Below are 12,876 nucleotides of genomic sequence, written 5' to 3' on the forward strand. Positions count from 1 at the left end.
TTTTTAAATCGGATGCACTGATTTTATTGGCTATCTATCCGTCTAAGATTAGGTCTTATATTTTCACCTTTAGAATTAAGTATGAATAAACTAATTGCTAACAGAAATAGTTCCACAGAGGTTTCAACAATTAAAACACACAGTAAACATAATGAATGCCTCATTTTGTTTACTGTGTGTTTTAATTGTATTGTATTGTAAAGGTATCATAAAGTATCTTTAATCTCAAGTACTGTATGAACATAGCAAATAATGACATATCCAAATGTATGTTCCCAAGGGCTTTTATTTTTGAATTATTTTAAACATTTCCCATCACAAAACTTTGGTGTGCATGAATCATGAAGTCATTATCATAAAACAATAATTTTTAACACGTTAGTGCTACAAGAAGGAGGCCAGAAGGTTGAAATGAACAAATTTGAACTCAGAATTATTAAATGTCACTCATTAAGCATTCAGCTGCTCTTAGTTTCCACAGTGAAGTGCAGGGCTCTCAAACTCATATTCAAATGACCAAATTAAGCAAAGCACCTCAAGAGCAAAATGTGATTTTAAGAAGTGACCTCCAGCCAGGTAGTTTGAGATCCCTGCTTTAGTGTGTGAATAATTTAACAGACAAACTATGAATAACCTCCACAGGGAAACAATGTTGCCTTTACTCAGTTTGGATCCTGAGTATCTTGGACTTTGGTCTCAGTAGATTGTAAATTTTGTCATGACTTGGTCTTAACGACACAGGTTATAGGAGAAAGACACAGTCTACTGCAGAACCATTTAATTGACTCATTTACAGAGATCTTCAATGACAAAGCAAGTCACACAGGCTACGCAGTGTAGTTACAAAAATATGGTTGTTTATCAGTTCTGTTTTCTGTGTAGCTCAAACCCACACTGCATTCGACTGAGAAGCATTATCAAGTATATACTGTATATTTACTACATCATGTCAACATGTCAGCATCAATAGATTCATACAGAGTTACAGTGCAGTTACGTCCTGTACATATTGCGAAACGTTAGTAAATTCCTGTCCAGGCCACATTCCAGTTTAACTAAACAAAAGCACCGTAACAGTGGCTGTAACCCACACCTACAAAACGTTCCTTCCTCTGTCTGTTTTACTGTTCCAGTGTCAACACTGCACTCTGCTCCCTTCAGAACAGAAAACAGGCATAACAACATACTTCATTTTTGACTCTGCAAACCACTCTAGGGTTAGGGTCGGAACCTCGTGATTATGGACGTGAAGAAAAATAGATCATTCCCTTTATTTCATATTTCTTTTTTCGCCATTACATTAAGTTAAAAAATAAATACATGTCTTCTCAAAGGCCCCAATCAATATGGTTAAATACAGTATAATAAATATTGGTGCAAAAACTAAACATTTCTCTCTCACATTTATGGAAAAATAATTTAGGTTCCATGGACACATGCTAATATTTAAACATTTTTGTCTCATATATTAGAAATGTTCTTACTTTTTTAACAGCTTTTAAGTACGTAACAATGAGTGTTATAAAAACAATTGCTGATATTTAGAGCTATTTGGACTTTTTATGCAGGAAATAATCATCACCTCTATATAGTAACAAATAAGATAGAAAAAAGATATGGAAAGAAAACACACCAAAACAGTTGGATAAGTACAGTACAGAATGCAGCCATTTTCTGACTTCTGGAATATTTAATAAATACAGCAGTATAGTTACAACAGTAAAACTACACATACAGAAAAGGAGAAGACAGACAACCATCCACTGATCCCTGTCCACCATCATCCATTACCATACTGTATGGACTGTATGAACACAACAGTGAAGTCGGCTTATAGCTGCAACATGGTCATTTTATTTGGTATGAAAGCAGGTTATCTCTGTACCGTATTACATGCTGCTATAACCATCGTGCTTGCATGGTTCTGCATAGGATAGATTTCAGGATCAACCAAGTGCTTTAGCTTCCATGTATAAAAAAGAAAATATATTGCAAACCCCATTCTTCATAGAGGTTATTATTCTCCAACAATGCAATAAATATGCATTCTATGTGATTGGGGCAGACAATAGGAAAACTTTCAGCCAGTCTTCATCTTTCAGCCTGTCTACATTAAGGAAGACATGTCTTAGCCTTAGGCAGAAACAGCTGCTGAATGTGCATGACTTTGCAGCTGAACCATCCCAAAAGGGTCACTATTTAAAATTGGTGCTGCCTGAGGCAAAATTTTAGGGGTTAGAATACCTTTGTGTCTTTATGAAGACACACTACCAATTATGACTCGCCTGACTGCGGTCCATTTGGCCACTGTTGAAAATGTCGTCCTGACAAGGAGAAGTCTGTTGTTAAAATATATTTCTATCAAATTTAGTCTTTATATTTTTTGAAGAGCACCAACTTCTCTAGAGGTGCAGTCAGTATAAGGCAGTTAATCCATTATATTTAAAAACAAACAGGTTAATACCTCAGCTCAGTAACAAGATGTTAGCTAAATTAATGCTCACATCGTTGGATACTGCTTCGTTGTGGTTACATACTTAGTTCGCAAATGAAGTTAAAGTGACATGGATGTCAAAACAAGTTTCCTCTGAAGAGGGAATGAGTGCTCTAACCAGAGTCAGACCTCCATGCAGTTCTGACGTTGTTTCTTTTTGTGCTTTACTAAAGTGCCCAGGCTGAGTGTGTGATATATGTTCTGTCACATGCTGAAGGTTTAGGCTTGTGGTTGTATCTGTGAGGCGTGAGAAGGCTTTGCTGGTTGTGCTTGCTCACAGTCCTGCGCTCCTCCTTGTTCACCCCGATAGTACATAAGCACAAGCGTAACAGTGGCAAAGGTAGCCGCGTTCACAGGAAAGGCTCGCAGCAGTGTCGAGGTGAGGCCGCGCGTGAACACCATGTAGCCTTCTTTCCTCACACTCTGCCGCACACAGTCAGCAATGCTGCTGTACTGGTTGACTCCACCCACTCCATCGGCCTGAAGCCGTGACTTAATCACATCTACAGGGTAGGTAGAGAGCCAGGAGGCAATGCCAGCCATGCCGCCGGCGAACAGCAGTTTGGGGATCATGTAGCGATCGTTGGGCTCACAGCCGAGGCTGCGCGTCAGCACGTCGTAGGAGAGGAAGTAGACTCCAAAACCAGGTGTTTCACGGATCAGTGTAGTCACCATGCCTCTGTTTACACCCCACACACCCTCCCTCTTGTAAATGCGAGCCAAGCAGTCCAGGGAGTTCTTGTATAATTTCCTTGAAGATTTCTTTTCTCCCGTACCCTGCATTTGCATGCGGGTTTTGGCCAGTTCCATTGGGCAGCAGATGACACACTGAATTGCACCTGCTGCAGCACCGGCAAAGAACTGATTCATGGGAGTGTCATGCCCCAGCAGACGCATGGTGTTTCCCTGAACACCAAACACTATAGCATTGATGAAAGTAAGGCCCATCATGGGAGAACCAATGCCTTTATATAAACCAAAAACCTGTAAAGACAGCAAAAGACATTGCTAAAAATTCATGAGATGTTTTGATTTCATTATTCATCCTCTACTGCTTAATTCCTTTAAAATGGTCAGTGGGCAGGAAGGGGAGTGCTGCAGCCAATTTGAACTGAAGGCCAATTTAAACTGCAGGCAGGTCAGTGAACCTCACACACTGCATGTCTAAATCTTAGGACTTTCACAAGAATACAACGTAATAACAATGATGATAATGTTGTTTTCTTCTTTGACAGATAATATTTACATGATGTTTTCCCAAAACAAGCCAAGTTCTTGTTTTCATTTATCTCTGACAGACTACCGTTGATAATAGACATATGGGCCTTTGTACCTCACATTGATGAACCTGCCTACTTGTGAAAGCATAACTGCTTTCGGCAAAGAAAGGCAGTTTATGAATGTTAACTACAGCCTAATTTATCTACCTGACAGGTAAAAATGGGAAAACAACCAGAAGCTGCCAAAATAAGGAGCGTCCTTATTTAAGCAGCTAGAGACAGATACTTTGTTTATGTCTTCTTGTTTACTTTAAAACATTTGAGCAAATGTTTTAAAGAAACAGGTGTTTTAATGTGCGTGGAATCCACAATTAATAAAATAAACAAACATTTAAGTGAAAATGATCAAAAAATCTCAGCTTTTATTTCATTTAGTTGTTACAGTTCTTAATTTTTAAACCTGTTGTTCTTTATGGTGTGCAGCACATTGTTTGTTTTTAAAGGTGCTTTATGAATAAAATTGGATCCGAGTGGGAGGAGCCAATATCAAACAGGGCCATGGATGTGTCCTATTTAAGCCTCACGACTTCAAACAGTCACAAGACCAAATGGATCCCAACTATCAGGTCACTGTGCCTCTAGACTACGTTTAACTCATGACAACAACTTTGTCTTTGGCCTACAAGGGCTGGAAGAGACTGGTCAGAAAGAGAAAGTTCCTACTTGTACACTGACATATTTAGTGTCAGCAATAGCATAAGCAAAAAAAAACAATCTTTGCATACCGACTCTTGACGTATAATCGACTGGAAACAGTGGAAGGTCCCGCGGTACAGAGGTTTATCGATATTCTGTACCTGTAGTCTGACCTGCAAAACAAGACAACATCGAGCACAAAGTTATTTATGTAAAATGTCTTACTACAATAAAAACAGTACATGTAGCTGCACATGAACTGTAGAAGGCTAAAGGAAATATATTTATATGCTAGTTTAAATATAGGGAATACTTTGAATTAGGACAACAACTAGTCAATTGAACTATTGATTGAATTAGTCAGAAACATACATCATTTATTTAAAAAACTACATGTTGAATCGAAACAGCCTAGGCAATTATTTAATAAAATATTGTAGCAGTAAACACAACCCATGGTCCAGGGCATTTAAACTGTGTTTATATTACCCCCTGCAGGCTAACAAGAACTACATGTTTTGCCTTACAAACAAACCCTACTATTTAGTTAATTTAAAATAAAATACCTAAAAATAAAAGTGACTCTACCTTAACTGTGTCAAATGGGTGACCAACTAAGACTCCTGCAGCACCTGAAGAAAAATAATACTGTTAACACTGAGCAAAAAAGGTGTAAAACAGTATACAAGGAAACAACCAATTTCTTCATAAAAAGTTTTCTTAATGAGTTTTATTAATTTTTATAGCCCTTGTTAAATTGTCTATTTGCTCTACCTGGCAACCAAATTCATTAAATAGGATTTAAATATTTACAAAGAAAAAGAAGGCAGCAAGAGGCCTCCAACACTGATAAACAAATTGTAGCTAGCTAATCCTACATAAGTACACAGTTTGTTACATGACTGCTCTGTGTCAGTCCAAGCAATAAACCAGGACTAGAATACAGACATACAGACAGGCATGAGACACTGAGCAGCCACTGACCTCATTTTAATCATGTGACCTGGTAACATGAAAAGTGAACGGAAGGTGGAATTGCATCACAGCTTTGAGAATACCGTCACCTTACCACCAAAAGGTCCTCACACTCTTTATCAAATGCATCTACCTTAGTTGTCTGTTATTAAAATGACCTAAAGCTTATTTTAAAAGACAACACGATTTATTTAGCCAAACAGTGAGAGGGTTGGAACCCAAATAAGCTATAGTGTCATTCACAGTAGTAAAGTGAGCATGGGATTGGCCTGTGAAGGGGTGTGTGCTGGGTAACTCGGTCTTGTGACAATGTGCGTCTGTATGTGTGTGCGCGCGCACGTGTGTGGAAACAAACTCCCCGGTGTTTCCAGATGGACAGCTCAAGTTGCACTTTGCAAGGTTCGCATGCACTGCATTGTCAACAAGATGAAGAAGTGACGGCGAGCTAAAATAAAGATGAGCAGAACAACCATTGTAATTAATCCTCTTAGGGGTTTACCTCCATTGAAGTATATTCCGCATCTTGTTTTAATGTTTAGATTAAGTGTGAATCGTTGTTTTTATTCAAATTCAAATCGAGAAATGGTCTAAAAGGCTCAGCATTAGAGGGTCGATATGTTTACATTTGCTGACTGTAAAAAAAACACAGTAAACAAAAAGGGGTTTACATATGATTGGACAAGTATAGTTAGGTGGGTGATATTGGACAATAACATGATACAAACTATATCGTTGCTAATTTATATTGACAGTTAGTACATTTTAAAGGAATTCAGGGAGGAAACTGCAGTTGCATGAGCAGAAAAACGACGACTTGAGCAATCCGTATCTGTGGCTACAACATTAACAGTCCACTGACAAACCCTATGACACCAGGTCACATGCAATTAAGAGAAATCACTTTTTGCCTAAAGTGTTCCGTCCTCTGGTGGAATTTCGAAAATGCACTCGTAATCTTCACGCAAAGTTGCATCACACCAGTACGATTGGTTCAGGAGCATTAATAAGAACCACTGCAAACCTAGACAGACGGATGGGAATGTGCGACTTCAAAGAAAACGAGGCTTCTTCGCCTCCAACTTACCTCCGATGCATCCTGCGACGAAGTCCATCACCTCTCTCCGGCGTCACCTAGCTGAGGAACGGTTAAATATTATTAAAATACAACGCTCTAAACCGTTGTACACCTGTCAGTATTAATATATCTCGACCTAGCTCCTACGTGTGTTATGCTTCTTTGTTTACTAACACTAGCTCAACACGCACTCTACGCTGATTTTATTTCTAGAGATTGCTCGTCTGATATGCTTTCTGTTCATGCAAAAACTCCACTGACATGACCTCCATGCATATATGCGGACCGCTGTGTCGCACACTGTCAACGCCCATTGGAGCAACAACGCTAAGAAGGGGGCGGATTTATTGCTGGTGTTGTGCATCTCCTGGTTGCACACATGGACTGACGAGCGTGCGCGCTCACGAGACCGCTCCAGACGCACTTGTTTCATGATGGGACTGCAGACATTAGTTTTAAAACATAAGCATCACATAGTGAAAGTTTAAGTGCATTAAACTATTTGCCATATGTTGTCGTGTTCCTTTGTCTACGTACAGAGTATTTCCTTTATTTTCTCTTGCATTTTTTCCTCCACTCCTTTGAAACATCGGGTTATTCAGGCTTTGATCTGTTAAAAAGACCGATAAAAAAAAACTGCAATCAAACACATTTTGTAAACGCCTCTCCTAACCCACGGACGAGGAACAACGACTCTCTAGTACTATACTTGCAATTGCAGTACTGTTTGATTTTGATATTATATCAATCATATATTCCATTGTCTGTTGGTGATATCTAAATTATACATACATCTGCCCATGTGTATCCAGGTGTGGAGAAAAATACTAGTCACTACAAATCCTACATTATAAAACTTTCTCCACATTTGCAGAAACGTTCTTGAGGAGATGCATTGCAAGAGGACAGATGGCCAGTACGGTCTTGCCGTTGCTGTTGTTTGTAAAGCGCTCTTCCATGAGCATGGTAACCACATGATGTAGAAACCAAAAGCCTCACAACACCCCGGCGTAAGATAAGGTTTCCAGCCAATCAAGGGGAGGATCCACGGGCGACACGCCGCATAATACTCATCATTCATTGGCTGCCTGGTGACAAGGGCTCCCAATGTCAATCTACGTCACAACTGTCGTGTGATGTTTTGCTTTTAAATGGACGGCCTACTAAACCTCGTGCTCACATGTATGAGCATTTTGTATTGTTTTTTAAAAAAAATCATTATTATTGTTAAGCAGTTCAGTCCGTACATCAGACCGTACATCAAAATGACTCATAAGCCATAAAAATAACCCAGGGCTGAAAGAAAACGCATTTGAAAAAGTTCAATGAAGTCGCCCGTGAAATAAAATAAATAATTAGTTTTACATGTATGCGACATCACAGCATCACATCTTGACTAACCAGCCATGTGACCAAGTTATCTTTTCCAGGCATACATGACTCACTTCCAGTATTTTTCCACTTTAATGACTCAAGTCAAACTCACTCTCACTATAATAGATAAGGTAAAAGGTATTGGCTCGGTATGAAACTTGTGACATGTGTGACAATTATCTCATCAACACTGCTTTCCAACCGTTCCCAACGGTTTTGCAAGTAAAGTATTCTCTGTGTTATAATTTATTTCCCTTATTGTTATATTTAGTGCGCGCGTGCGTCCGCGCGTGAGAGAGAGAGACTTGTCCCGTGTTGTATCATGACGGGGCGCATCTATGATACACATCCATGGGAAGCCGTAAAATGCTTTGTCGCATATTCGGCCATTTTCGTTTAAAATCGGAAACGTGTTTAGAGTGAGCTTTACGACGCCAACGCGTGATACGTTACGTAGCACTCTGAAGGTTATATCAGTGTAATATGCATACTGCGCACAAGGATGACTTCAAATCTGTTTAGTTGTTGCTGGCCTGACACATCCTGACAAGATGTATTTCATCGATTTTGTGTCTGGATCATTTGCAGGTAAACACATACTAACAACCGTGTGTGCATTTGCTAAAATGGCTCATGGCTACTGTGTGTAGCTTACAGTATGTGCTGCTTTAGTGGTAGTTGTAACGACGACACTCTTTATATGATTTTGCATGTGTGAACATTAGTTCAGAGCTTATGGTACATTAAAAAATATCTAACGTCTACTCATACGGCTACCCTATGGCTATATGGAGAGCTCTAAGAATTGTAGTTCCATTGCTTCGCTTTGCGTCCAGACAAACACATAAACACGGTATGGACAAAGATAGAACTAAGTCAGCAATAATAGGAATCTGCAAAGATTGTAGTCGGAATGATACATTTACTAAATAAAATATATAGCACTTAAAATGATTACCATGTGAATCAATTCTGCTTCTATGGGATAATTTGTTGTTTTTTGTAAACAGTAAACTGTTTAAAAAAATCTAACTAACCTGTTTTTTTTTTTTATTCTTCCTTTTGACTAAAAACACAGGGTGTTGTGGCGTTGTGGTGGGCTACCCTTTAGACACCGTAAAGGTAATATTTTACTCTGTCAACAAGGTGTTGTGTAAAGAGGTGACATGATGGTTGTTTACATCTTCATTATCTTTAAAGGTCCGCATCCAAACCCAGAAACAGTACACTGGAATATGGCAGTGTGTTACTTCGACATTTTTAAAAGAAGGAGTAAGTCAAATTGTTGAATTCAGGTTTTAATTGAGCAAGCATTTGTATTAATCATGCAATATTTAGATTTTTTTTAAATTTATTTATTTATTTTCAAATTCTTTGTGTCCCAAGGCTCATGGCTTCTTCAAGGGCATGTCCTTACCTATAACCACTATGTCCTTGACGTCCTCAGTGGTTTTTGGGACATACAGAAACTGTCTGCTGTGTCTCAGTCAGGTACAACGAGCGAACTGTGGTCCAAACACCAAACTGGAAATCTTCATTTCAGGCTTGGCTGCTGGTATAGCTCAGGTAGAGGAACATATCATGCTTTTTTCATGCATCTTACAAACTTCATTTTTTTCTGTGTTGCTAACTTATGAACATATGAAAATGTAATTCTTAACTAAAAAAAATTAACCAGCAGGTGGCAGTAAAGTAATTTAAATTTTGTAATGGTGCTGTTAAAACTCAACATAGTAGAGGGTAGGTGGTATGTGTTTGCTTGTATAGATATGGATTGTAAAGAGTATTTTATTTCGAAAATTTACACAAATTAGTGTTTTCCTTTTTTCAAATTGTCACATTTCCATTATTTTTACAATGCTTTGAGAAGTGTACAGCAAGTCTGCATGGATATCAGGCCTGTGTTTTATTTTTTTTTATATCCATTGAGTAGTCACTTGTCTCCAAACCTAAATGATTTTATTAATATTTGTTAAAATGCTGTGTGTAAGTTAGAGGCTGTTTTTATTTTTATGTTGATGCTTATTATCTGAATCGTTGCATCACTGATGGGCATTACCTTGCAGAAATCTGTACATTTATTTACCCAGGTTTTGAGATATGAGTCCCCTTCTCTGCCCCCGACAGACTTCAGTCATGGCCCCCGGTGATATGGTGAAGGTGCGACTACAGTGTCAGACAGAAGCCAGGAGAAAAGGAGCTAACATGCACAAAACCAGGTACCACGGTCCAGTTCACTGTCTACTGCAGATAATAAAAGAAGAGGGTTTCCAGGGACTCTACAAAGGAGCGTTACCACTGATGCTAAGGGACGGACCTTCATATGCCACTTACTTTTTGACCTACACCACTATCTGTGAATGGTTTACAGAAAGTGGTAAGAAAAGACCAGGCGAGTAATGTTGACAGCACTTTGGTGCATTTTTAGGAATGCTTTTTGAAATATCCTGTGGGCAAATATGTACATATATTATTATTTAAAAATGTATTTAAAATCTCATTGACATGTTTTCTTCACATCCAGACTGGAGTGTCATCATGCTGGCCGGTGGAACTGCAGGAATGGCAGGTTGGACCGTGGGAACACCCATGGATGTCATCAAAGCTCGGCTGCAGATGGACGGAGTGCAGGAAACCAAACGTTACAAAGGTTTTTTCCACTGTGTTGCTGACACACTGCGGGCGGAGGGTGCTGGCGTTTTCTTCAGGAGCTTAGGCATCAACTGTCTGCGAGCATTTCCCACAAACATGGTGGTATTATCGACTTATGAGGTTTTCACCAGTGTCCTCAGGTCTGCAGCAGACGGCACTGGTCCTTTTAAAACCTAAGTATTTTTACTATGTAATCGTGTTGGAAAGCTTGACTTGATGAAACTTCAAAATCTCAGGGCAAACTCACAAGGACTAGGTGTTCGGTCGGTATTCAACCACTAGATGGCCCCATGGACATTTTTATCTCTTGACTATACTGGCGTTATTTCGAAATACTTGAATGTATAATGTTAAGTTATCTAAAGCACGCACAATACTATTAACTAAATGTTGTTGTTTTTTATTATTATCATCTGCAGTTGTTTATTCAGATAAACAGTTTTACCAGTTATTATTAACTGTAGTTAATAATTATAATATATAAACAATGGTTAATATATTTACATGGAACCTTGTCCTGCGGATATTACTGTAGAAATTGGACTACAACATGAACACGTTTTACAGAAAGGACTGTAATCACTGTCACGTATTTGTTTGTTTTTGTTCCTTTTTTTAGTGTTACCTCATATATTTTTGGTATTAAGTTTTAAAACATCAACATATATTTGTATTTTTTTGGTATGGTGGATCTGTTCCTGCACACAGTTTAAACCGTTTGCAAAAGAACAAGAACAAAAGCAGGAGGCAGCCTGCAAATAAATATAACTATATACTACATATTGTGGGGTAATAAAAAATAATTCACAGTGTATCTGCTATGATTCTGAATTGTCTAAAAGAGACGCCTGAAAAGTGTCTACATGCTTTAATTACCTTAATTTCTCAATGGATTATGCTCAAGAATTCTGTATTTTTGGTATGAAAACACTAAAAGATATACTTTTCAGAATGTCATGTGTTGACATGTTCTATTTTGTTCTATTTATTATTTAATTTTGCTGTGTTTAGATAAAAACACCTAGATATGTACTGTATATCCACTTGTCCTTTTTGCACTACACATGGAGCCACCTCAACACCGGTTTAAAAAAGTAACCATAAGATTTATAGACTGATATTTTTACTTAAGTAAAATGAAGGAAATCTTCCTTTGAATTTCAACATTTTAGTGAAGGTTGAACATTACAACTGATGTGAACTAAATGTCAGTATCTGGTTTTTAAAGCCGCTTAAATGTAGGGTAGAAAAAGAGATTTGGTATTTAGTTGGATGTGGTTTTTGAAACATTAAAAGGAGAGGAAACATTTTCACATACTCTATGCCCCCCTTGGGGTACATTGTTTCCTGCAGTTCCTTGAAAAACCAGGAAGATTTTTGGAACTGACTGTCTGCGCCGTTACTGCTCCAACTGGCATCATCACCATGAGCCCTGCTGTAATTCAGTCTTTCTCTCGGGGTCTGGCGGTGTAATCTGACTGTTATGAACACCATGAGATGGTGTACGTGTGGAATTAATATTTCTGGTCATTAGTTTGTTACATGTGTAATTGGCTCAAGTTTTTTCCCACCATGGATCTGATAAAGGCCCATTAGAAAGAAATCAACTGAAATGATTTAATTGCTGTGGGGAATGAGCAGAATAATCCCTCAGGGGATTAACATATGTGTCAGATTAGACTTCATCCACTTCTGTGTTCGTTCTACCAGCTCCAAAGAAAAAAAAGAAAAAAAACACCATGTTGTTGCTAACCTGTAGAGCTTATTTAAAATAAGATTGAAGACATGTGAATGGCCCAACCAAAAAAATGGATGCAGTGTTGAGTTGATATGCAACATTCTATGAGGGCTTGGCTCTGAAGGAAGCATTTCAGGGGTTGTTGAGTCTGCAGGTTTATTGCAGTTCCCAGTCGTGGTTGGCCTTCACAAACCAGCATTTCCACAATGGGATACTGAAATTCTAGGAATTGCAGTCTGTACTGTGAAACATAAAAACCCTGAATGTTGCCTTTGTTAGCTTCTTTTAATTAAACCCTGCACCCCCCAACCCCTCCTACTTATGGAACTACAGTTATGCAAGTGTCCATAGATACAGTAATTTAATAGTTGCAGGAAGACTGCCGAACAATTGGTTTCCTGAAATTATTATTATTATTATTATTATTATTATTATTATTATTATTATTATTATTATTATTACATATTTTTAGAGAATTTCATTAATTCAACAGATTATAATCAGTGCCAGAAATTCACTGAATGTTATTTTAATACAATTATGTGACATAACTTTACTATGGAAGCATAAAATTGTAATTTTTGAGCAGGAAAATGAGAGTCTAACTACACTACCAGTCACTGAATCCTCAGATAAACTGTTGAGCAGAGTT

General features: G+C 38.2%; 2 protein-coding genes across 2 annotated transcripts; one reads left to right on the top strand and one right to left on the bottom strand.

Moving 5' to 3' along the window:
* Window positions 1–268: 268 nt before the first annotated feature.
* Window positions 269–7,050, bottom strand: LOC103380984 (mitochondrial basic amino acids transporter-like). Its single transcript, XM_008313133.3, has 4 exons — window positions 6,470–7,050; window positions 4,999–5,042; window positions 4,500–4,583; window positions 269–3,478 (listed from the first exon to the last, which is right to left on the bottom strand). Exons 1-4 carry the CDS (start codon window positions 6,495–6,497, stop codon window positions 2,714–2,716), a joined length of 921 nt encoding a protein of 306 aa, XP_008311355.1. The 5' UTR covers window positions 6,498–7,050; the 3' UTR covers window positions 269–2,713.
* Window positions 7,051–8,087: 1,037 nt separating this feature from the next.
* On the top strand, window positions 8,088–11,432 carry slc25a47a (solute carrier family 25 member 47a). The gene is made up of 6 exons (XM_008313134.3): window positions 8,088–8,422; window positions 8,913–8,956; window positions 9,035–9,106; window positions 9,221–9,400; window positions 9,962–10,226; window positions 10,359–11,432. The coding sequence occupies exons 1-6, from the start codon at window positions 8,386–8,388 to the stop codon at window positions 10,661–10,663; spliced, it is 903 nt and encodes a 300-aa protein (XP_008311356.1). The 5' UTR covers window positions 8,088–8,385; the 3' UTR covers window positions 10,664–11,432.
* Window positions 11,433–12,876: the final 1,444 nt, after the last annotated feature.

Source organism: Cynoglossus semilaevis, chromosome 7, assembly GCF_000523025.1.
Source record: "Cynoglossus semilaevis isolate Cse_v1.0 chromosome 7, Cse_v1.0, whole genome shotgun sequence".
NCBI lineage: Eukaryota > Metazoa > Chordata > Actinopteri > Pleuronectiformes > Cynoglossidae > Cynoglossus > Cynoglossus semilaevis.

What these genes read in the sequence shown, in the direction of transcription:
- LOC103380984 (XM_008313133.3), bottom strand. Translation starts at nt 6,497, where the DNA reads ATGGACTTCGTCGCAGGATGCATCGGAG. An exon ending in CGTCGCAGGATGCATCGGAG is followed by an intron (nt 5,043 to 6,469) that starts GTAAGTTGGAGG and finishes ATTTTTCTTCAG; the next exon opens with GTGCTGCAGGAGTCTTAGTT. An exon ending in ACCCATTTGACACAGTTAAG is followed by an intron (nt 4,584 to 4,998) that starts GTAGAGTCACTT and finishes CTTGTTTTGCAG; the next exon opens with GTCAGACTACAGGTACAGAA.
- slc25a47a (XM_008313134.3), top strand. Translation starts at nt 8,386, where the DNA reads ATGTATTTCATCGATTTTGTGTCTGGATCATTTGCAG. An exon ending in TGGCTGCTGGTATAGCTCAG is followed by an intron (nt 9,401 to 9,961) that starts GTAGAGGAACAT and finishes TGCCCCCGACAG; the next exon opens with ACTTCAGTCATGGCCCCCGG. An exon ending in AAGTGGTAAGAAAAGACCAG is followed by an intron (nt 10,227 to 10,358) that starts GCGAGTAATGTT and finishes CTTCACATCCAG; the next exon opens with ACTGGAGTGTCATCATGCTG.